Genomic DNA, 25,164 nt, shown 5'->3' on the forward strand with positions numbered 1-25,164 from the left:
TCAGAGGGTTTGGCTGGTACATGGGAAGTCCCATGAGGACTTAAAGGGAGGTCTGGAAGTGAGAACCCAGGCGTCCCACAGCCTTCTCCCCCTGCAAAACCACCAGTAAATGGTGTCTTCAGCTGTGGCAGTTCGGCCTTGTGAACAGCCTATTCCTTTCCTGACACATCTCGGGAGAAAGGAGTTTCTTAGCACTGTTGCTCAAACAACGGGAGATCGGATGATACTTCATACACACGCTGGAACCTGGCGCCGACACGGATGTAAGTTCCCTTAGCATTTCAAATCGCTTAACGTTAAACCTTTTCAACACCGTAAACATTTTCTCAAAAATTCCAGGGCATTCTCGGCTGTGTTCCTTCCCTGCCTAGGGAGGTGGTCCAGAAACCTAACATTGTTAACAAGAGAACCAAGGTGTCCTGCCTGGCACACCAGTCAGGGTCCTGTGTCAAAATCAAAGTCAGGCGTTAACGGGCTGGGCTAGGGCCCTCGGCCACAGGGTGCAGAGAAGTCAAGGGCCTGAACTTGGCTGCAGGAGGCCGCTGGTGCAGCCACTTGGGAACCCGAGAGCTTTGGGGCTCGGGCATTTCCTCTGAAGACCGGTCCCCCGTCCACACCGCCTGTGCCGGGACGCAACTGAGAAGCAGTGAACAGAGAGTTTTGTTTGTGAATTTTCTGTGTGGGAAGTAAAGGTATGGATCCTGAACACATGCAAAACAAAACAAAACACAAAACCTTCCACATTTTTAAACGAATGTAGAAATTAACAAAATGGAGCTCAAATGTCAGTGTGGAGAGGTGGACAGCACTGGAATGAGAAGGAATAAGGACATGGGGGGGGTGGTCTCTTCTAACAGAACAGTTTTGATTTAGAAATAGGACAAAGTCACTGCTTAAATACCTTTATTATTTTTTTAAAAATTATTTGGACATTGATAGCTCTGCAAAATACTTCTCCCATCCCAAACCCTCAAACCCTTTCCACATGTCCTCCCTAAAGGAACAAAATAGTCATACTTTGTGCCCATTCAAATCTAATTTTTAAAAACATGTAAGATTCAAAATCAAATATTTTTCCTTTCCCAGAACTTGTTAGTAATTTTAAACCACAATGCAACATACTTAATGGCATTTTTTTAAAATTAGCTTATCAGACTATTTTATGAGGAAAAAAAAAAAACACCCCTCCATTCAAGGCCTTAGAATATAAATTCCCTGTTTCTGAAAGCAAAAGACATTGAAAAGCCCCTTTGCTCCCCCGGAGTTTGTGATTTCCACGCTGCCAACAGAACCAGCACACAGAGGGGACTTTCTACTTCACATTAGGCATTGCTTACTTTTGGACTGCAGCTGAAATGCTGTATAGTTTGAAAGGATGGGCGGGAGAGTTCCAGCACAGAAGAGAGACCAGGCTGGAAGCGCAGAATGGAAGCTTTCTGAGCAAAGAAGGGCCGGATCCCTAAGATCCCACCTCACGGCAGGTTGGTTTGGAGTGCAGGAAGACGGTAGAAAATCTGCAACCTGCACTGACTTCTTACCAGTGAATACAAGCATCAACCAAACTATTGCACACAGTACCAGAGGCACGTAAACCACGGAGAAGGGTCAGGAAAGGATCACCACAGATGGGGGATGGGGGACGCAGAGAAAAGAAAAGAGTTGATGTTGATTGGGAATTACTAAGAGGAGGTGGGCAGAATAATGCCTTCCCTGTCCTCAGCCGGGCAGATGTTTATGCAAACAAATCTTCATTGCAGATGCGCCCGAAAGATCTAGCAAAGGTATCACTTCTTCATTTTCCCCAATACAACTGGTACACTTCATTACCTCGCTAAGAAAAAAAAAAAAAAAAAAGGAAGGAAGAAATCCTACAACAGGACCTGGCCCGTCTGGCTAGCTCAACAGCAGCAATGTTTGCAAATGTCCTTTCCTGCCCGCTCGACTGACCTACTGACCTCCAGAGCCACACGGACGGGGTCCTGATGAGCTCCAGGGGGTGAGCTCGCCCCTCGGGTTCCGAGTGGGGCCACTAGGCTTCAAGGAGCTTGCAAAACGCAGACGAGACTGATGAGCTTGGTGTGAGAAGGGAACGGGGCGGGGGGTGGGGGGGATGGATGGCTCGTGTAGCCCAGGGAAGCCAGCACGGTCGCCCACTGTCTCCTCTACTCACGTGACGCCCACCAGCCACACGGAGGCCGTGTGAGCGCGGTCTCCTCGGTACCGTGCCATTGGCTGGTGTGACCAGAGCCAGCCATGCGACGGCTTGAAGTTTCAGAATAAAACACCGGGCTCAGCTCCGCCAATGGATGTGAATCCTTTTTCCACTGCAGTCACTGGGGCAACGTTCTGGGTGCTCCATGTTCCTGGCCTCCCTAGATGGGTCGGTCTCCCCTCCGTCCAAAGCCTTAGGACTGCACCGCCTCGGTGTCCCGGCGCCCTCTGACTAGTTTCCCACGTATCTCTCCTTTAAGGCTTCCCCGACATTCAGTCTCAGTCCTGTACAGTACATAGGTCGTCAAAAGGAAAGTCACTTTTTAAGAATACACCATGTCCCTAACGCTCACCTAGACCGAAGGGCCACGTGTTTTCTCACACCGACCCTCGAAAGGCCGCTTTCAGCCTGTTTTGCTCCTGTGGGTTATAGCTCTCTCCCTCCTGTATTCTGAGCAAGTCTCGTAAACCACCGGCCGATGCGACGCCCCGACTGATACCAACCTATTCGGCTTTTTAGAACGTTAAAAAACAACAACCCCCCCCCCAAACCACACCCCGCCCACACACACCCACACACACACTTTGGCACGTGAGCCTTGAGTTATTCGAGCGTGTTCACGTTCCCCCCCCTCCCCCGTCCCAACATTTCAGAGTCGCTGTTTCAGGAGAACGATGGGCCCCGTCTGCTTTCGATGGAGAAGGTCATCTCGGAGCACTGCTGTCGTGAGTAGCAAGAGGAGGAGGTACAAATGCCCAACTGGCCCCCAAAACAGCTCTCAGGTTTAGCACTAGAATGGATGCAATGCTGCAAAACTTTTGTACCAGGATGACTAGTTTGAAACTGCTGGTTGATTAAATATACATTTACATATAGATATAGGTATAAAAATTACTAAGTCAACATTTGCTGTTTTCAATGTGAAAACGATAAAATGTAATTCTGAATAATTGTGCATTTGCCATAGGGTCCTTGTTAAAGGGACCATAAAAATAATTTTGTAATAAAAAAACTCTTTTTTTTTCTTTTTTTTCTTTTCTCCTTTTTTTTTTTTTTTTTTTTTTTAAGTTTAGTATTGCCCTCAAGTTCAAAAAGTTTGGAGCAAACGTGCTGAGTAAAGCAGGATTGGAATCTGTTCCTGCCAGGGATCCGGAAGCCTTAAATTCAGCGATCCCTGATGGTGGGCCCAGGGGAAACCTGCCAGCCACTGACTAACGCGGCAGGGCTGGGCAGCGCCAGGTGACCCCGTGAAGCAGCCTCTGCCTCCCGTTTCATTGGCGGATGCTGCCGCAGCGCCCCGATTCCCTGCACAGAGCTCGGGGCAGGGGGGGCACACGTGTGCTGGGGCTCTGCCTTCTCTTGAGCTACCAGACTAAGCAACTGGGGGTGGGGAAGGGGGGCAGCGCGCAGGGCTGGGGCCTGGGCAGAGACCACTGAGCACCAAGGCTGAGGGTGACTGGGGGGCGCTGACCTTCTACTTGGTTGGAGGTGGGGATGGAGGGAGGAATGGGCCTTTCGGTGATACAGAAGTTAGCTGTGCAGCAAGGAAAAGTGCATTTAAGGTAGCTTAAAAACAGATTAAGACCAAACTGCCTCAGAGAGGGAGGAAGAACAGAGAACACTCCCTCCGCCTGCCTGCTGGTTGGCCATGCTCCTTGGATTCTGTGGGTTAACATTCATGCCTTCTGATGCGAATCTGCTCGTGAAGAAACAGGAACACACGTTCTCCTGGTTCTGGCAGGTACACAATTTTCTTGGCAAAGTTCTTTTTTTTTTTTTTTTTTTTTTGCCAAGTTCAGTTTTATTTAGTTCCTGCTCTGAACCGCTGTCACCGGAATTCGTAGATGGGTGCGCTGTGTTCAGGAACATGCGTTAGGTTGAGGGACTGATACCTGCAGTGCGGGGAGAGAGAGAAAACGGGAGGCGGTCTAAGCAGCCTGAAAACCAAAGAGAGGTGCAGAACCCCCTCCCTACCACCGGAGCGCCCGGCGAGCCCCAGGCTGGAACCGGATTGCAGGTGCAGCTCAGACCTCTTCGGCTGCACCACGTTTGGTTCTCTTTCTGGTTCTTTGGTTAATCCTCCTGAGCTCTGTGTAAGAGGAGCTGCTTTTAGGTCTCGTGCTCTGACCATGAGGCAGTTATGGTATGTCTTATGAAAGGAGAGGCAGAGTAAGCTCTGGGAGAAGATGCGGACCGAAGCCCTGGGCCCTGGGCCTCATCCTCGCCCTCCACTCTGCCTCTCTCTGACATCTAGCACCTCAGCTGCTCCGGGAACGTCAGGCTGCAACATCCTCAGGACTGCATGGGGAGCACAGGCACTCCCCACTTCTCACGGAATACAGAGACTTCCCAGCTAACCCCGAAGCTTATGTTACCATTCACCTTCATTTTCTCGCCTCCCTAGACATGGCTACGAGGCTTGAGAACATCAGAGTTCTGAGGTGTTTGTTTTTGCCCCGTTGGTAGGTGCTCTGAGGAGTTAAGCAGATAAAGGAGAAACAGAGGCGGGGACAATCCACACACAGGGATGATAACCCCCCGGGGGACAATCAGAGTACATGGGGTAGATGCTAGCTCTCCCCTTACTTGTTTCACGTGGGCATGAGGAGGAGCACAGGAAAAAGCAGTTTATTTCTCACCCCAAAAAAATTTAAAAAAGAAAAATCAAGATAATGCATCAGCCATCAGAATATGCAAATCAAAACCATGAGACCCCACTTCATAACCACAAGAGTAGCTATAATTGTAAAGACATCATAGCAAGCGTTGGGGAGGATGTCGAGAAACTGGAACCCTGGTGCATCACACACTTTGGCAGTTCCTTAAAAAGTCAGAGAATGACCATAGGACCCAGCAATTCCACTCCCGGGTATATGCCCGAAGGAATTAAAGCAGATACTCTAACAGATACTTATACAATCAGCAGCATTAACCACAATAGGCAGAAGGTGGAAATAACCCATCAACTGATGAATGGATAAATAAATAAATAAATAAAATGTGGTACAGCAGTCCCCCCTTATCTGTGGTGGATACGTTCAAGTACCCCCAGTGGATGCCAAAAACCGTGCATAGTACTGAACCCTACAGACGCTATGTGCGTAAACTTGTGATAAAGTATAACTTATAAGTTAGGCACAGTAAGAGATGAACAACAATAACTAATAATAAAACAGAATAGTTATAACAATATTGGGCAATAAAAGTTACGTGAATGTGGTCTCTGTCTCAAAAGACCTTCTTGTGCTGTAGTCTCACCCTTCCTGCTGTGAGGATGGGAGGTGAGAACATGCCTGCGTGAGGAGATGAGGTGAGGTGAGTGAGGCAGGCATGTGACCGAGTGCTGGGCCACCCCCGACTACCATCCGCTTCTGGACTACGGCTGACCGCGGATAACTGAAACAGCGGAAGGCAAAACCGCAGATAAGGAGGGGCTACTGTACATCCATACCACGGAAAATTATTCAGCAATAAAAACGAAGGGCTGATCCATGCTGCCACATGGCCGAACCTTCTGAGCATTAGGCTGAGGGTAAGAAACCTAACACAAAGGAGCTTCATAGTGTGTGTGGTTCCCTTTATAGAAAATATCCAGAATAGGCACGTCTGTATAGAAGTCGGTTAGTAGCTGGCTGCCTCGGGCTAGGAGGGGATGGGGCTAAGGGGAACAGGGTTTCTCGTGGTGGTGGTGGGAGCATTTAAAATTGATTGGGGTGATGGCCGCACAACCGTGAATATTCAGGATGACCGAACTGTATGCTTTCAATGAGCGAATTGTATGGTATGTGAATTCTCTCAATAAAGCTGTTATTTAAAAAAGGATATAACAGATTTTAAAAACTCCTTTGAAAACAGAGCAATTACTGAAATCCTGGTTTCAGCAACTGTGGCTCTCAGGGGAGCGGAGACTGCTCTGAGCCCACGGGCATTTATTTGCAGAAATCATTCTGCTGCCACTGAACAAGGAACTTGAGTCAAGCCAGGGAAGCATCACTCACAAGTCACCGAACTATAAAACATCTGGAAGGGAATACGGTGTTTCTACGTTCGGAGAGGAAATCAGGTATTTTGTGATAGGGTTCCTTCTTCAGGTACAGCAAGGTGCTTGGAGTAGCAGTGATGGGGCAGGAGAGTCCCCAGAAAGGTGAGAAAAGCTAGCGCTTGAGGTGACACTCAGTCCTTCACCTCAGATGAAACACAGGGCAGGACCGTCAGCTCCCATGGGGACCCCGGTCACTAGACTGAGATCAAGAGTGGGTGGGGCTGGCATCTAAGCGATGTGACCACAAAATTAGAAAAGCTGCTAACAGCAAAACTCACCCTGTCCATAGCTGGAGCTTACACTGTAGTTACTGATTAAATGTGGGAGGAAATACAAGAGCAGCCAAGGTTGGGAGAAACACTGCTGATAATACAGAACTGCTTGCAAGCTTTGAGCAGTGAGTTCCTTTATTGAGCACTTTGGTTTCATCTTATTTACTCTGCTCTGTGGTTAGGGATAGGAGCCCCTCCATGGGCAGCTGAGATCATTCAAAGAGGCCCTCCAAATGCAGATAGAGCATAAAAGCTACGCAGAGACAGGGGGAGAAGTTTTCTTTTGGATTCGGCAAGCGAAGGGAGAGCCCGGGCAGCAAGCCACCCCCTTTCGCCTCTGGGGTGCCTTACCATTCTGAACTCCTATGGTAATAGTAGCCTTCTATGGAGGCTGCCGACTTCTGGAAGCAGATGTAATAGAACCCAGCAAAGGAGGCACCGCTGATGTCTTTGATCGTGTGATCTGGGACCAGGAACTGTTCCTGCACACAGATGGAGGAGGTCAGTAACAGACGGCGTGCTCCAGCCACGTCTGGGGCTCCCCGTTAGCCTTCAGGTGGTTCTCGGGTTCCAGTGTCACATGGTCTTGCCCAGGCTTGCTGGACGACGGCGGACATCTGCGTTTCAACCCCATCTGTCAACAGCATTCTAGATAACTAACGCAGTAGCCTGTGTCTTGAGCTCACTGAGATCGGCAATGAAGAGAAGGTTCTACGGTCCACACGTCTTGAAAATGAATCGATACCTACCTACCTTTCAGAGCCCACAGACAGAACGACCCAGGAAGAGGAAGTTTCTGCTCCACCCCAGGAACTGGTGCTGGGTTCCTGATCGCCTCTGCCTTCTGAGGGCAGACCAAGCACCAACTGCCCCCGTAACAGCTCCTCAAAAAGCTCGACACCTCATCCACAGCCATCAGAACGGTACTATTCTTGCTCGGGCGCCTTGGGAAGAGGCGAGCTTATGATCTCTAGCTACGGCCAAGCTGAAAGGCTACATCTGGGCACCTACTCTTCCAGGAAGATGAGGTCAGTGGCCTCACAGCCCCAAGAGGTCCACTGAGAGCCCATAGTGAGTCACACTGAGAAGGTCTTTGGAGACCAAACAACTCCACTGTTTTGTTTTGTTTTGTTTTTTTAAGACACTCTCCGTCCCTTTCTTCAACCTCTGAAATGCTAGTTTTTAAAAATTAATTTTAAAATTAGGACCTTGCAAGATACTTCCTTTAGTACTTTATTAGCTGGCACGTTTCCAAACACCAGACAGCAAGCTCACGAGGGCGGACTCAGCTTTTACTCTTTGCACCTGGCCAGCATCTCTGCAAAAAGTGACGACCCCCGCCCCCAACCCCAAATTATTAGCCGTACAAACTAAAGATTGGGAATAACTCCTCTAAATGACTCGCTTGCATGAAAGCTGGCAAGGTTTCAAGATAAAACAGCTTTTTCCTGCAGACTGGGGACCAGGGGTTGGAAGTGGGTGTCCGTTCACAAAGTGATGTCACAAACCCACTTCATGATTTTGCTAGCCTGCGGCTGGAACACAGTAAATACCAGGCTATCAAAAGAGGGAACACAAAAGCCTTGTCAGCCCAAAGCCAATCTCGCGAGTCCAGCCAGATGGAGTTCTCGGAGGGCTGCTGAGTGGAAAACCCAAATTCCATTCCTGGTCCCTCACTTCCTGCCAGAGGGAACCAGACAAGCTGAGACGGCACTGAAGCTTGGCTAGGACGTGGTGAGGGAAGAGCCACTTAACACGGGCTCTCAGCTGAGAGTAGGAAATGACGGGGCCCAACTCTGGTCCTCCTCTGAGTCCAGAGAACACCGGGGGTGACTCAACCTGGAGAGTCGAAGGTGCTGAGGGCGACCACACCGCCCCCGCCCCCAGCCATGAATTTATCTGCTAACCACCAAATGGCGTCACCAAAGACAAACCGTCTTGCATGGCAGCAGTTGGCCAGTGTGGCCTGGAGCCGTGCCTGCTTTTTATGAGCGTGTAAAGGCACTCCACGGAGACAAACCGTAATGAAGCACTGGACCCGGGGAGCAGGAGGGGTGCTGGATAGAATGCAGGCTCTGGCTGGGCTGGGACCTTACCTTCCACCTCATGAAGACATAATCCCCATTCTTCAGCTCTTCATAATCAAAGTCATCTGAATTAAATGATTTTGCATACTGATAAAAAGCCAGAAACTTGCCCTGAAAGCAAAAAAATTGAGCATGAGGACCAATCGACAGAGGGGGAGGCTGGGGTCACCACTGCCCTTCTGCGCCCAGCAGCAAGCACCTTCGCAAAGGTGTGATGGCTGCTGGATGCGCCCACAAGAGCAGCAAATGCTGAGGATTGGGGAAGGGAGCCTGAGGTCCCCACCAGTGAACTCGGGCCTGGCCTCCAGCCGAGGCACCATGAGGCTATGCCTGCCTAGTTAATGTGGTCCAGGGAAAGGCCCGGGGCTGGGAACGGATGAGATTCCGGGAGCCTTTTCTCAGAACACCTTACCACAAGCAAAGCCAGGAAGGATTAGCAAGAAGATCTCTATAAGTGAATCAACATGAGCCATGCAGAATAACTTAGAGCCAGCACATCACCCTGAAGGGAGAGAGGGGTTTACTAAAGCGGGGTCCTCTGACACAGGAATGTGGCTTGGGGCCAGCCAGTGAAGTAGAAACAGGAAATGGGTAATATATGATTAAGTCCTTTTAAAAAAGGAGACCAGAAATAGGTTACAAAACTGTGTCTCATGATTCTGTTTTTGTAAAAAAAAAAAAAAAGAAAGAAAGAAAGAAAGAAAGAAAAAAGGTTAATATCTGTTTTAACTTTGGGTATTATTATTATAGATGTTTTTTTCCCTTTGCTTTTCTGTTTACTCAAATATTTAAAAATAAGTATGCATTATTTTATAAAAAATAAAGTTTAAGATACAGAGGTATTAACTCAGAATTTGTCACATGTATATCTCTATTCTAACTGGATTAAGTATATAGAATCTTGACTTTAGGGTACCACCATGATACCAACTTTAAATATCACTCAGGAAAACTTGAAGGTGAAAAACAATGTCTCTGATTCCAATTTACAGGCAGTCCTGGTTTTATTGTACTTCATTTTATTGCTCTTTGCAGATATTGCATTTTTTAAAAAAGATTTATTTATTTATTTGTCAGGGTGGCAGAGGGAGAGGGAGAGAGAAACTCAAGCAGACTCCACGCTGAGTGTGGAACCCAATGTGGGGCTCGATCTCATGACCGTGAGATCACGACCTGAGCCGAAACCAAGAGTTGGATGCTTAACCAACTGAGCCACGTAGGCGCCCCCAGATAATGCTTTTTTTTTTTTTTTTTTTTATAAATTGAAGGTTCGTGGCAACCCTGTGTCGAGTAAGTCGATTGGCACAATTTTTCCAACAGCATTTGCTCACCTCATGTCTCTGTGTCACATTTTGGTAATCCTCGCAACGTTTCAAACTTTTTCATTACTCTTGTATCTGTTATGGTGATCTGTGATCTAATGCCATTGTTTTGGGGCACCACAAACTGCCCCCATATAAGATAGGAAACTTCATCAATAAATGTCTGTGTTCTCACTGCTCCACTGACTGGCCATCCCCCATCTCTCTCCCTCTCCTCAGGCCTCCCTCTTCCCTGAGACACAGCAATATTGAAATGAGGCCAAGTAATAACCCTACAACGGCCTGTGAATGTTCAAGAGAAAGGAAGAGTCCTATGTCTCTCACTTGAAATCAAAAGCTAGAAATGATTGAGCTTAGTGAGGAAGACCTCTCAGAAGCTGAGACAGGCTGAAAGCGAGGCCTCTTGGCCCAGTGAGCCAAGTTGTGAATGCAAAGGAAAAGTTCTTGAAGGAAAGGAAAAGTGCCACTCCAGTGAACACATGAATGATAACAAAGCAGGCTTTGATGTGGAGAAAGGTTTAGTGGTCTGGAGAGAAGGTCAAACCAGCCCCAACATTCCCTTAAGCCAAAGCCTAACGCAGAGCAAGGCCCTAACTCCCTTCAATTCTGTGCAGGCTGAGAGGTGAAGAAGCTGCAGGAGAAGAGTCTGAAGCTAGCAGAGGTTGGTTCAGGAGGACTGAGGAAAGAAGCCGTCTCCATAACGCAAATGTGCAGGGTGAAGCAGCAAGTGCTGATGTAGAAGCTGCAGCAAGTTCTCCAGAAGATTCTAGATCTTCATTAAGATAATGAATACGCTACACTAAACAACTACACTACACCAAGTAACAGATTTTCAGCGTAGATGAAACAGCTTGGTATTGGACGAAGATGCCATCTAGACCTTCTATAGCTAGAGAGGAGCAGTCAATGTCTGGCTTCAAACCTTCAAAGGTCAGGCTGACTCTCTTGCTAGGGGCTCATGCAGCTGGTGACTTGAAGTTGAAGCCAATGCTCATTGACCATTCTGAGAATCCTAGGACCCTTAGGAATTATGCTAAATCTACTCTGCCCGTGCTCTAAAAATGGACCAAAGTCTGGATGACAACACATCTCTTTACAACGTGATTTACTCAATATTTAAAGCCCAACATTGAGACTTCTCAGAAAACAAGATTCCTTTCAAAATATTGTTTGGGGGGTGGGGGGATGGGGTAGCCAGGTGATGGATATTAAGGAGGGCACATGTTGTGATGAGCACTGGGTGTTACACGCAACTAATGAATCACTGAACGCTACATCAGAAACTAACGATGTACTATATAGTAGCCAACTGAACATAATAAAAAAAGATATTATTGTTCATTAACAATGCACCTCATCATCCAAGAGCTCCGATGGAGATGGACAGTGAGATTTATGTTGTGATTAGGCCTGCTAACACAACGTCCACTCTGCAGCCTGTGGATCAAGGAGTCATTTCAACTTTCAAGTCTTCTTATTTAAGAAATACACTTCATAAGACTGTAGCTGCCGTAGGTAGTGACTCCTCTGATGGGGCTGGACAAAGTAAATCGAAGACCTTCTGGAAAGGATTCGTCATTCTAGGTGCCATTAGGAATATTTGTTGATTCGTGGGAAGAGCTCGAAATATCAACATGAACAGGAGTTTGGAAGAAGTCGATTCCAACCCTATAGATGACTTTGAGGGGTTCAAGACTTCAGTGAAGGAAGTCACTGAAGATGTGGTGGAAAGAGCAAGAGAACTAGAAGCAGAAGTGGAGCCTGAACATGGGACCAAATGGCTGCAATCTCATGATAAAACTGGAACGGATGGGGCGCCTGGGTGGCTCAGTTGGTTAAGCGACTGCCTTCGGCTCAGGTCATGATCCTGGAGTCCCGGGATAGAGTCCCGCATCGGGCTCCCTGCTCGGCAGGGGGTCTGCTTCCCCTCTGCCCTCTTCCCTCTCGTGCTCTCTGTCTCTCATTCTCTCTCTCTCAAATAAATAAATAAAATCTTTAAAAAAAAAACAAAACAAAACACTTGAACAGATGAGGAGCTGCTTCTCATGGATGAGCCAAGAACGTGGTTTCTTGGGATAAAAATCTACTCCTGGTGAAGATGCTGTGAGGATTGTTGAAATGACAACAAAGGATTTAGAATATCACCTGAACCTAGCTGATAAAAGCAGCGGCAGGGTTTGAGAGGATGGATTCCAATTTGGAAAGAAGTTCTATGGTGGATGAAACGCTATCACACAGCACCTCTTGCTACAGAGAAATCGTTTGTGAAACCAAGAGCCGATCAATGTGGTCAACTTCATTGTTGTCTTATTTTGAGAAAATGCCACTGCCACCTGAACCTCTGGCAACCACCCCCGAGATCAGTCAGCAGCCATCGACACAGAGGCAAGACCCTCCACCAGCAAAAAGATTAGGACTCACTGAAAGCTTAGAGGATGCTGAGCATTTTTTAGTAATAAAGTATTTTAAAATTAAGGTGTGTACGTGTTTTGGTTTTTTTTTTTTTTAAAGATTTTATTTATTTATTCATGAGAGACAGAGAGAGAGGCAGAGGGAGAAGCAGGCTCCCAAGGAGCAGGGAGCCCGATGTGGGACTCGATCCCAGGACCCTGAGATCATGACCTGAGCCGAAGGCAGACGCTTAACCATCTGAGCCACCCAGGCGCCCTGTACGTGTTGTTTTAGACCTAATGCTACTGCACCCTTCATAGACTACAGTATCACATAAACGTAAGTTTTATGTGCACTGGGAAACCAAAAAAATTCTTTTGACTCACTTTATTGCAATATTCACTTTATTGCGGTGGTCTGGAACGGAAGCCGCAGTATCTCCAGGGCATGCATGTATCAGGCACTTCGAGTCCCTGACAAACAGGGATCCCACATGGGATTCTGGGACTCCGGAGTGGGCTGGGAAAGTTATGGGAAACTGAGTACTGCAAAGGTGACCGGACTGCTGAATGAGGAAGGGCCCAGAGGCCGAGCTCCTCATCCTACCATATCAAGGGTGGCCTTCTCTGTCCTTCTGTCACTCAAAATATTTCAATTCAGCCTACCAAGGAGAACCAGATATTTTCTGTTCTGGTGGAAGTCTGGAACACTAACAGTTGGTTTCCAGGTATTTGATTTGCAGCAGACCTAGCTTAGAATTGACTTTTCACGGAGTCTCAAAGACCTTGCTTTTTTTGTAGAACCAATTTGAGATGGAAAACCAAGTTGGATGGAAGACAGGCTGTGGCTCAGTACAAGGAAGAGCTTTCCCGCTGGGGCCATCCAAGAGAGAAAGGAGCCATCTTGTGAGGCTTCGAGCAGCATGGGAAGAGCCGGCGTCGGGCAGGGTGGGACCAGATGGCAGCTGGGAGCCCTCCAGCTCTGCTCCCGGATGCTGGCACCACCATGCCCCACTCGAGCTCCCCAACCGAGCAGCCTAAGAGACTCAGATCTTGTTCATTCCTTCATAAGAGACACACACAAATGACTGACTTTCGGTGTCTATTTGCGACAACAGGCAAAACATGTAGCTTACAAAAAATGGTTTTAGGGCGCCTGGGTGGCTCAGTCGGTTAAGCGACTGCCTTCGGCTCAGGTCATGATCCCGGAGTCCTGGGATCGAGTCCCGCATCAGGCTCCCTGCTCGGCGGGGAGTCTGCTTCTCCCTCTGACCCTGCCCCCTCTCATGTGCTCTCTGTCTCTCATTCTCTCTCTCAAATAAATAAATAAATAAAATCTTTAAAAAAAAAAATGGTTTTAAAAGCTCAAGTTTAAATTTAATTAATTAAATAATTTAAAGTAAGTGAAACTCAGCATCTGAAAGATGTTCCTTTCCTACCTCAGGTGGAAAACATTAACAAGCAAAGCAGCTAATCTACTGTGAGGTTAACTGGGACGAGGGTCTATAACAGGGAGTCCTGTCCAAGGACTATTGTGCCAGAATCAGGAGAGAGCTTGAACAGCCAGGTGAGAGGGGCAGTGGGAAGCATCTAGAGTCTTCATTACTGACGCAATCACTTCGGGTGGGTTTAGAGGGTGAGCACATTAGACTTCTTCCGTGTTAAACCAAAATTCATCGCGGCGCCTGGCTAGCTCAGTCGGTGGAGCGTGTGGCTCTTGATCTCAGGGCTGCAGGTTCGAGCCCCACATTGGATGTACTTAAAGATAAAATCTTAAAAAAAACTAAAAACTAAAAAAATAATAATAAAATAACCCCAAATTCATCATTGCCATGGTCAACTAAGTCAGAAGGCTATTATGATAGGTTGAGAAATGGATTTTTGAAGACCAATCCATTGAGTTGTGTGAAAGCCAATGAAAAGACTTGAGGACAGTGACTCTAAGTTGTCTCAAAATGTTCACTACTGGTGAGTGAGAACACATCCCCCACTTGACAGTTAAAAGTGGGGGAAGTGGAATGTTCAGTGGCATCCTGATGATGCTGAAGTTGAGTCTGGAGCTGGGTGAGAAGCCCCCCCCCCTCCCCCGGGGCTCTCCCCATACAGAGATGCCAGCAGGAGAAGCAGCTTTCTAGAAACTGCATCTCCACCTCATGCTAACCCTGAAGACAGAGGCCACTGCTTTATGTTTCACAGGGCTCCCCCACATACAGGAGATGAGAAGGAAGAGTGGACAGGTGGACAGGACAGGGGACAGTGATAAGACCCCGAGAGCTAAGTTCCTTGGCTTTCCAGCAGTGCCTGGGGGGCCCAGAGGAGACAAATATCTACTCACCCAGTGTTTCCGATCAACGTCTTCATCTGCGTCCCACTTCCGCGTTAAGAAAGGGTGTTTTTTGCTGATTATTTCTCCTTCAAAAAAGGTCGTAAGGGTTGGATACTCCTATGGGAAAAATCCAAATATCAAAATAAGATGTCAAAAAAGAGTTTTTACCTTTCCCAAAGGAAAAATCAACCTGGTTTTAACTTCTTCCCGGGACTCTGAAAAAATGATCACACTGCTAAGCAATGACCCAAACTGAGTTAGGTCCAGTGATCTGCTAATGGCTGCAGAGTCAACGTGAATTGAAGGTGCTCAGAGAGTCTCTTGGACTTTATGGAGTTTGCCGGAAGCAGAGAACCCTTCTTCGACTTCACTTGTTACATACTGATCACTCAGAAAAGAATTTAGACAAGTAAATTCTGGGTATTCTAGGATACAAAGCAGATAGCAACTAAGTAGATGTTACTTTCCAAGGAAAACACCCAAAGATGCTCCCAAATCACAGCGTTCACAGCTAAGTCTCCCTCATGCCACGGCCTGGCCACTGGTTCTCAAACTAGCTCAGTCATTTGTCTCTTTTGTGCCCATTCTTCAGGTTTCCAGGGGTGGGTTTTTGGGTTTTTTTTGCAGAATACCTTGGTATATTAGGATACATTTATTATATGAACTAAGGCCATCTACACTAAGGAAAATATATGTAAATCACATCCACAATGGAAAATCACCACAACAGAAACACATGGGGAAAAAATAAGCTGTCATCCTAACTGGGTGCTTAGAATACTCTTGTCAATTTTATTTGCTATTTGTTCACCTGCTAATAAGGAGGCACCAAAGATTCTGAAAGAAACTAATGGAAGAAGAAGTTAGCACTGTAAGAAGTTTACCATTTCTCTGCATTTGTAAAGAACCAACCAACTGATCGACCAACCGGACAACCCCTCAGCCCAGCCTGCCAGCCCCTGGTGTTTCTTGGAAATGTGTAATGATGGTCACTGGCCTGGCAAACTGTGGATTACAGCCCTAACGTCCCTGGGACCACAGAGGTACCACTTTCTGTTTCAGGCCCTATGTAGGCCCCTCTTATTCTGCATCAAACATCTACACGTGTTTAAAGTAAATCTGTTCCAATGGCTTTGCTCCGTCTCTCAGTTTGACCTGCCACATAGCTGGGGCCGCCCCTAGCAGATACTGCCATGCTGGTTCAGCAGCTACCAGGAAACAGCACAGCCACGGGCACTCCACTCTGGACTGGCCTGCTTCACTACACACCATGGAGGCCGTCTGTGGTCTTAACAGTGAACTCTAAAATATATAGCACCCTCCCCGCCAAACCACAACCCCTTTCCCCAACTCGGGGGCTGGGTTCCTCGTACAGGCATTTACATATACAGAGTGAAGAAATTAAAGGGGAGTTTCCTAAATGGAAACCTGATTTTAAAGGTATAAACTAGGGGCGTCTGGCTGGCTCAGTCAGTAGAAATGTGACTCTTGATCTCAGGGTCATGAGTTTGAGCCCCACATTGGGTGTCGAGAGTACTTAAAAATAAATAAATAAATAAGTAAATAAATACATACATAAATAAATAGGGGTGCCTGGGTGGCTCAGTCAGTTAAGTGTCTGCTCAGGTCAGGTGGAACCCCGCATCAGGCTCCCTACTCAGTGTGGAGCCTGCTTCTCCCTCTCTCTGTCCCTCCCTGTTCATGCGTGCTCTCTCCCTCTCTCTCTCATAAATAGATAAAATCTTTTAAAACTAACTAAATAAATAAAATAAAAGTTTAAACTAAATTACGCTGATCTGTTTTAGGAAGAACTACTAAGGGAGAAAGTTCTGTATCAGTTAGTACCTGACTTGAGATTTTAAATGGAAAGCTATATGTATGGATTTTCTGAGGTTTGAACTTTAACATTTTTTTTAAAACTTCCACAAAAAAGATAGAAAAGAAGAAAATGATAAAGTGGTCCTCTTACAATACAAAGAAGATACTTATGGCTCAAATCGCACGTTTTCCTAATGAACTGACTCTGCACTGAAAACGTTTCAGGCACTAGATCAGGATGACTGCAAGGTACCCCCAAGCTCTGAGAATTAAAATAAAAGAAATACTGCCTGATGAATGAGAGTCAATAGGTACAGAAGTTACCAAAAAGATGAAATCTCTCTCAGGGCAGGACCAGGAAATTCAAGCACTTGACTGTAGCCAGACTGGCGGTAATTTTTAGAGCCAGAGGAAAAACTCTATCTGCAGGAGGGACATCAGGAAAACGAGTCAGAGAGGAAGAGACGTAGCCAGCAAGCCCCACCCCCAAAGCAGGCGAGGGCTTCCTACAGTGGGTCTAGCTGCTGTTAGCCGTTTAGGTTGTCCAAATCACTCCCCACACGGATTCCAGGCCCACCAAAAACTCTCCGGTGATGGGTCTGGCTTTCCATGTAGACCCACCTCCCGGGGGATTAACACCCAATTGGCTACTAAGTCAGAGGGAACTTCTGAACATGCACGTACCTCATTTTAGAAATGAGTAAACGAGCACTCCTGTGTATACATCAGTCTCGGTGAGTTTGGTTAGTATGACCTATCTCCTTGGTTCAGACAAGTCTAGCCCAACCTCGGCAGAAGCTTCCAAATCCATCTAGTGAGTGAGTGGAGGGCCGGGCCATGACTCCCCGAAGGCTGGGCTCCTAGGCCCTGTGCCAGCTGCAGGGCCTCCCTAGAAATGTCCCCTCTCTCCACTGGTGCCTGGCTCAGAATTGCAAAGAAAATGTTACCTGACACCCATTCTTCACAATTCTGGGATTTCATTTCCAGAAGGCACAGAAACCTTTTAAAAACTGTGCTTGTTTGTGAACGTGAGATAGCTAAGAGACAAAAATTACCTCCAATTTAATAGTTCATTTTCTTTATTGGAGGCACAAGAGAGACTAAGGCTAAAACCCAATCATTTAAATGATTTTATTAAAATAAATCACATATGTGATATTTTCACAACTATTAATGGAAAAGCAAACAAACCCAAATAGCTGTATTTTATAATACAGGTAATAAAGTCATTCAGAGAATCCTCACCCTTTTTTGGCATTTCAGTGATTATGTATAGTGTTGGATTTAGAACTTAAAGATTTTATTTATCTGACAGAGAGAGAGCAAGCGAGAGAGCACACACAGGGTGAGTGGCGGGCAGAGGGAGAGGGAGAAGCAGACTCCCCGCTGAGCAGGGAGCCCGATGCGGGGCTTGATCCCAGGACCCTGGGATCATGACCTGAGCCGAAGGCAGACGCCTAACCATCTGAGCCACCCAGGCGCCCCCATTTCAGGGTTCTTAATGCTACTTGCTGTTTCCGTGCAGCTTCCTATGACCAGCGTGGCTGGTTTTAGGGTCAGTGGTAGCATTCCACATGACAGATTCTGCTGGTTTCCTCATGAAGCCAAATGTTTATGTTCTGCCTTCAGTAGGTACATCTGGCTGCCTATGGGTTGAGCATATTCTGTGTGTTTCCTGCTACCGTAAATTCAAAGGCTGGAATCCTTTATTCTGCTCTCATTTTCTACCCCTTCTCTACTGGATAAGTTTCTGGAGGCAGGAACAGGTTACCTTTTCATCTCAACAACAAACTTCACAGACAATTCTCAAACTTCTAATAGAGAAGGGGGAGAACCAGAGCGAATCAAAGAGACGGAAACAGTTGTTTCAAGACGGGGGATGTTCAGGGCCTTCGTTAGTATCCCTCAATTTGTATCACACTGGAGTCCCCTCTTGCTCTTACATTGTTTCCTCCCCTCTAGAGTAAGGCCCTGGAGTAGACAGCGCAGGTTTATTCTATTCTATTCTATTCTATTCTTTTTATTGATTAGCCAAGTCTAGTTGACGCCACTATTATGCGGGTTTCGGGTCAGTGTAGTGATTCGACAATGCTACACGTTGGTATTTATCAGATTCGGGGACTTAACTACTTTCATTTACACCACAATGGTAGCAGAGTGGGTATTTTTCATTCTCATTTTACAGATGAGGAAAGGGAAAGGAAAGCTCACAGCAGGAGCAAGGGGCAAAGCAAGGATGTCCTCCCGGCCCTCTCTAAGCCTCGGTGGAGCTGCGCCGTTGAGACAGAGAGGAATGATCAGGCCAACGGGGCCCGGCAGCCAGGTCAGGCCCAGGCCCTCATGGAGGAGTTAGGCGGCCAGCTCCGTCCCCTCCTTCCTCTTCCTATTTACTCACTAGCAGGGAAAGAAAGGATGCTCTTTCTTGCTTTCCATATTCCCAGGAGTTCTGAGATTCAAAAAGTTGGTTCAGAGAAAGGAAAACAGCCTACATTTCCATAGCAGCTCCTTGAGCTACGAACTAGATGATCACCTTTCATTGTTCCAGTGAGCTAAGGGGTTTAAGGGATGCCAAAGACTTCAGTTCTGGAATGATTCATGCGTATCCCAGAAACCACTAAACTTATGACAACGGGTAGCCATATTCCTACTCTATTTTTTTCCCCACCAAAGGATTAAAAAGAAAATCAACAATGTTGGTAACATTGTGACTTATTTATAAACTTTAAAGTTTTGTGCATCCGTACACTTTCCAACAGGGCACATCAAAACTACATGCTTTGTGTGTGAAGTACAATAACAACACTTCTCAGGGCGCTTTAATCAGGCCTCAGGGTCAACGCTCCTGGCCCTTCACACCCTGAGAATGCCAGGCATGCGGCCCACCATCTAGTTCTAGTTCATTTGAAGGAGTGCTTACCTCAGTAAGGCCTTTTATCTTCAGGTATCCACAAAGGTAAGAGTTCCCTGTGTCCACATGCTGGAAAGAAAGGACACACAATCTTGTTACAAATGGAGGAAGCCCTGGGAGACAAGCTGGGGGTACTGTGGAAATCCACGCGTCCTGAGGTCACACGCCAGGCGGGCTAAGGGAGGCCTGGATGTTGGTGCCCGCCGAGCTTGGTCAGGGCTCACCGGCCTTTGAGACCTTCGTGAGTCCTCCCTACCCACGGGCCTGTTAAGACGAAGCAAGCTGATCCCAGGACCCTCTCAACCTCCTTCAGCTGAGTATCTTGAGACCGAAGCGCCTTTCTGGAGCAGTGAGCTTGCTCAACACAGGCCTCCCGCGGGTCTCAGAAGTGTACCCCTCCCCTATATTTACACTACGCACAATCCTGCATTAGTTCTTTATGAAATGGGCAGCATATTCAGGAAAGGCATCGTATGAAGACTGCTCGAGTAAAAATTTCAGTTATGAACCAAAATGCTGACCCTAGATCGGAATATATCGTTAAGGGTTCACTCTGCCCACTTCACAGACAAATGCCTGTATTTCTTGGTGAAGAGTTGGGAGGCTAAAATAAACAGGGGTAACAGGCATGGGAGATTTTGAGGCTGAGCATCCACCAATTATGGGCTGCTGAGACACTGCAGGGTGCCTACCCAACATCCAATTTCCTACTTTTCCATGCTGCCAGGGCCCAGATCCTGTTCTGGCACCCACCCTGGCCCCTACAAGACCTGGTCAGCCCTGATGGATCCAAGGCAGATGCGTGCCCCTGTCCCCTTGTGAGTCATTGGTTTAGGAGTGAGTGACCCAGTTCTGACCAATCAAATATGTGTGTCAGTCTCCTGGGTGTCTCTGGGCAAGATGCTGGCTTTTGAGGAGGCCCTCTTTCTTCCCTTGGTGGTGGCAGGACTTGCACATGGTGCCCAGGCCCATGGCAGCCATCTAGAGACCATGAGGACAAACAGGCCGGGAAATGCCAAGGATGGCAGCAGAGAAACATGGAAGGAAATGGGCTCCTGAATGAGCCAATCTGGAACCAAGCCACCTCCAAGCTTCTTGTAATCTGAGATGCTGGATTCACTCACTCTTTAATTTGAAGTGGGTATGGTTACTTGCAGCTGAGTGCACCCGGACTGACACATTTCACCCAAATCTACACAGATCGATCCTGAAGAGGCAGATTTTCACATTTCACGATAAATTGGGCTCCCTTACAAAGCAGACCCCTGGAATGAAAGCAAACCCAAGTACAATGCTACTGCGGCATGTTGAGATTTTAACACATTAAGTGAGGTCTCATTTTAAGCGACTAGGAAAGTTTTGTGGTATTTATCAGATTCGGGGACTTAACTACGGTCATGTACACCAGAAATCAAACACTCAGGCAATCCTTAAAAACTGTAATGAACACAGTCGGCCAGATGAGGTCAGCACCAAAGCAAACGGGCTTCAATGAAGCTGAAATGCTCCCACAGTTTGGTGCTGGTGACAAAGGTAGTCCATGTAAAAACTGCCAAAACACTTAAAATATCCTCATCGGCTGGCCTTGGCGCTGGATGTGATCTAAAGTGGCTGATCTGCACTAACATGGTTCAGCAGAGAACTTTATTTAAAGGACACACAGCTCTAACCTGAGGCCTTAAATTTCATGTATGCGATTCTCACTGAATTCAATATAGTTTGGCGTTTCACAGCGGCTGGAAACGGTATCAGGTGGCCAGGATACCTGCTAATAAGATTAAAAACTGAACTGGAAGTTGGCTAACATTTTGCATAGATTATCGCACGCTCAAGAATCACAATTTCAATTTGGCCTCTGTTCAACCATGTGTCTCTCCCATTCCGCCCAAACTCATCTCCATGACGGTTGGTGAACTCAAATACACTACAATGCAGAGAACTTGAACCGAAAGCCAGGCCAGCATCTCGATGAGAAAGATAGCAAGGCAAATGTTTAGCAAGAAAGTCTCCGAGCACAGCTGTGTGCAACAGCTGCTCTTTCTAGTACCCCCTCACTGTGACCCTGGCCTTCACTTTGGTCTTGGCTCCTTGGATGGCAGAGAACAAACAGAATAGTTACAGTAACGGCAACAAGGAAAACCCAGCCGGAATCTCATGAAGGTCTGGGGAACTCTCTAAACTGGAAATTAAAAAAAAAAAAAAAAAGTGCTCCAGAAAGCCCACGAAAAGAGGTGCAACATCGTCAGTCATTAAGAAGAGTCTAATCAAAACCACAATGAGATACCACTTCACACCCACCACTAGCATGACTGCGATCAAAAAGAGAGGCAATAAGTTGCAAGTGTCCGCAAGGCTGTGGAGAAACTGGACCCTCATACGCAGCTGGTGGGAATGAAAAATGGGGTAGGCGCTTTGGAAATCGGTGTGGCAATTCCTCAAAATGGTAAGCATAGAGCTGCCAGAGGACCCAGGATTCCACTCCCAGGTATCTACTCAGGAGGCATGAAGATGTGTCCACATAAAAGCTCATACAGGAATGTTCACGGCATCATTACTCACAATAGCCCCAAAGTGGAAACCACCCAAATATTCACCGACTGCTCAAAGGATCAACAAAATGCTATATATCCATACAATGGATTATTATGCTACAATAAAAAATAACGAAGCACGGCCACTCGCTATGACGTGGGCGAACCTGGAAAATGTGACGCTCGGCGACAGAAGCTAGACATAAAAGGTCCCATATTGTATGACTCCATGTATATGAAATGGCCAGAATAAGCAAATCTTAGGGAAAATAAAATGAGTGGTTGCTGAGAGTTGGGGAGGGGTGACGACTACGGGGTGGGGTTTCTCTCTGGGGTGATGAAAGGGTGCTAAAATTAGTTTGCAGTGATGCTTAGCCAACTCTGTGAATATACTAAAAAATAATGACTTGTACACCTTCAGTGGGTGAATTGCATGGTATGTGAATTATATCTCAATAAAGCTGTTAGGAAAAAAAGCAAGCAAGCAGCAAAGAGGCTGAGATATATTCTAAGAAGGCTGAGTCCAAGAAACTGGTCCCGGCTGAAAAACCAGGGTGACGATGGGGCAATTCACATGCCACTGACTGTCTCAATGATGAACAAACAGCTCACCAATCCAGATGTAGGGCAGCATTCCTGGGCATGACCATGGCTCCCACCAGCAGACATCCTACTGAAGTTTCTGCCAGGCTTCTGCTCTGGGCTGCCCAGAGACCAGTCAGTCCTGCACCAACTCAATCACCACTTCTACTGGTTCACAAGGAAATGGGCACCTGACAGGACGTCAGAAACAACACACCAGTGACAGAAGGGGGGAGTTGCTGAAGAAGCCAAAGATGACTTCTCTTTGACACTTAGCGACCCTGCCAGGAGTCCCCTACCACATCAGAAACCGTCAAATTAAACAATGGGCACAAATTCGAGATCATTCCAAACATGACCCACACCAAGATCTCACTGCCAGAATTTTATGATGTTGCCCCCCACAAAAAAAAGAAAGAAAAAGCAAAAGTCTTTACCTTCATACTAAACTCTCACGTTTTAAACAAAAGAGAAGAGGGGTCACCACACTAGGCATATAATTATGAAGACTGAGTGAATCAGTCATAACAGTTTTCCAGTTACAATACATACCACGGCTCATGAAAGTTAAGTTTATAGACCAAAGATACAATTAACATGAAGATGCAGTTTTCCCAACCGAAAAAAGATGAAACTATTGATTCCCCCAAAACAGTGAGAAAAAAGAGGCTAATGATGCTCTGCTGTTGGCAGAAAGAAAATGTATCCCCATTGTCTTTTGGGTGGGAGACCTACTTGCTCAGAAGAGAGGCTGTTCAAGATTTAACATTTTTAAAGAGCTGAGGGCACATAAGGCAAAGACACATCTTAGGTTCTGTCCTCACACATGGGAGAGGTAAGGTGGCACACTAGGTCCTCAAAGCTTCTGTAAGGCCTTTCAAGGGGGAGGAAGACAGCCTAGGAGATGGGGCATCAGGCTAAGGAAAAAAAGGGGCAAAGGGAGGAGGAAAGTGGGTCCTGAGGCAGGCAAGAGTAGCTACACAGGAAGGTTTTGCAAGGAAGGGAAAGAAGGAGTATGAACTACTGTTGATCTCTGACTGGGAAAAAAATGTCAAGTGTGTTACTATTTGCATGAGAGGGGTGAGATGCAGAAAAGAGCCAGAGTAGGTAAAGCTGCAGCTCCAAAGCTATCAGGGGCTGGCAGCAGGTACTTAGAAATCCAGGTCAAATGGGCAGGGGGGGGGGGCGGGGAGGTACACAGAAAGCAAGAAAATACCGTGTGAGAGATAATACTGGGTGAGTTCGATTTCCCAGCACATGGGTATCAGAGACTGGGAGGAAGCCCTGGCAGTATAGATAAAAGTTAAGAACACAGAAAGAGGGTCCCCTGGAGCCAAGGAGGAGGAAGATGAAGGTATGGGTTGGGGAGGTAGGCCAGGGAGACTGGGAGGGGACTGGAGGTGGCCAGAGAATGGAGGTAGGGAGCACAGAGGAGGCTTGGGGCTGGGGGCAGCTGGGTGCCTGGGCCAGGAAGAGACTGGGGCAGCTCCGAGGGCGAGGGGGGGGGGGGCAGGCAAGATCCCAACGGACTGGGAGGAGCTCCACCCAGCAGCACCCAGGATGTGAGTGCCTGGTCTTCAGAGAGTAAGTACCAAAGGCTAGGAATCAGTTGTGGGTTGAGGAGGCTCTCAGGGCTCAGGGGCTAATGGAGGGAGTGTGATTCCAGGTCGGAGGGGACTAACTAGGCTCTCCCAAGGAAGAAATCCTGGGAGGAGGGCCCCAGGGTTTGAGGATCCCTGGGACAGAGGAGAGGGGAGGGGAGGAGGGCTGTCTCAGGTCTGGGATAATTTGACATGGGCCCAGCCACGGGTAGAGTCCCGAGTCAGGAGAACCCAATGGAGAGTTCTTCAGGGTCTGAGAGGGACTGGAGGGAGAGCTGATCGCGGGGCGACAGGTCCTGGGGAGGAAGGACTCAGGTCCGAGGGTGGCCAGTCACAGGGGGCTTCCGGATCCCAGCCAGGCCGGTCACCGTCTGGGAGAGTGTTCAGGGTCGGCCAGGAGCCGCTCACGACAGGCTCCGGTGTGAGGGGCAGGTCAGGGTTGGGGCTTGGAGAGTGTGAGACACCAGCTGGGCAGGTCCCGGGCGGTGAAGCGCCTGGTGCAGGAGGCCCGGCGGCGAGGGCCTGGTCCGCGGCTGCGGGCTCGAGGAGCCGGGGGCGGGCACGGCCCGTGAGCGCCGCGAGGAGGCCCTCGGGCCCCGGCCCGACCCGGCCCGGCGCTCACCTGCAGCACCACCTCTACGTCGTACGAGTTCCCCTTGCTCTTCTGGTGGCCGCGGAACTTGGAGCCGCTGTAGAGCAGGCTGGTGGCCACGCCGGGCTGCTGGGTGTTGATGGGCGGCGGCGGGATGAGCGAGGCCGCGGAGGCGGCCGAGGCACCGGCCGGCGGGGGACACTCGGTGCGGACCGGCATCGCGGGGTCCCCCGGAGCCAGGGCTGGGGGGAGGGGGGAGAGGAACCGCCGCCGCCGCGCGGGAGCCGAGGGGGGTGGCAGGGGGGGGGGGGGCGGGGGCGCGCACGCGCGGGGGGGGGGCGGAGGGGGGCCCACCCGCCCGCTGCCTGCGGACCAAGCGCTCCGGCTGCCACCGGGACCCCGGGACCTGCGAGCAGGGCCTCCCTGTCCTGAGCTGAGTCCCCCTCCCCACTTGCCCTCGCACACACACCACCTTTTCGAT

At 48.1% G+C, this 25,164-nt stretch overlaps 1 protein-coding gene across 1 annotated transcript; it reads right to left on the reverse strand.

Moving 5' to 3' along the window:
* Positions 1–1,826: 1,826 nt before the first annotated feature.
* On the reverse strand, positions 1,827–25,089 carry GID4 (GID complex subunit 4 homolog). The gene is made up of 6 exons (XM_034989742.1): positions 24,714–25,089; positions 19,387–19,446; positions 14,661–14,768; positions 8,623–8,724; positions 6,878–7,008; positions 1,827–4,104 (listed from the first exon to the last, which is right to left on the reverse strand). The coding sequence occupies exons 1-6, from the start codon at positions 24,900–24,902 to the stop codon at positions 4,041–4,043; spliced, it is 654 nt and encodes a 217-aa protein (XP_034845633.1). The 5' UTR covers positions 24,903–25,089; the 3' UTR covers positions 1,827–4,040.
* Positions 25,090–25,164: the final 75 nt, after the last annotated feature.

Source organism: Mirounga leonina, unplaced genomic scaffold, assembly GCF_011800145.1.
Source record: "Mirounga leonina isolate KUSES-001 unplaced genomic scaffold, KU_Mleo_1.0 Mir_488, whole genome shotgun sequence".
NCBI classification, from domain to species: domain Eukaryota; kingdom Metazoa; phylum Chordata; class Mammalia; order Carnivora; family Phocidae; genus Mirounga; species Mirounga leonina.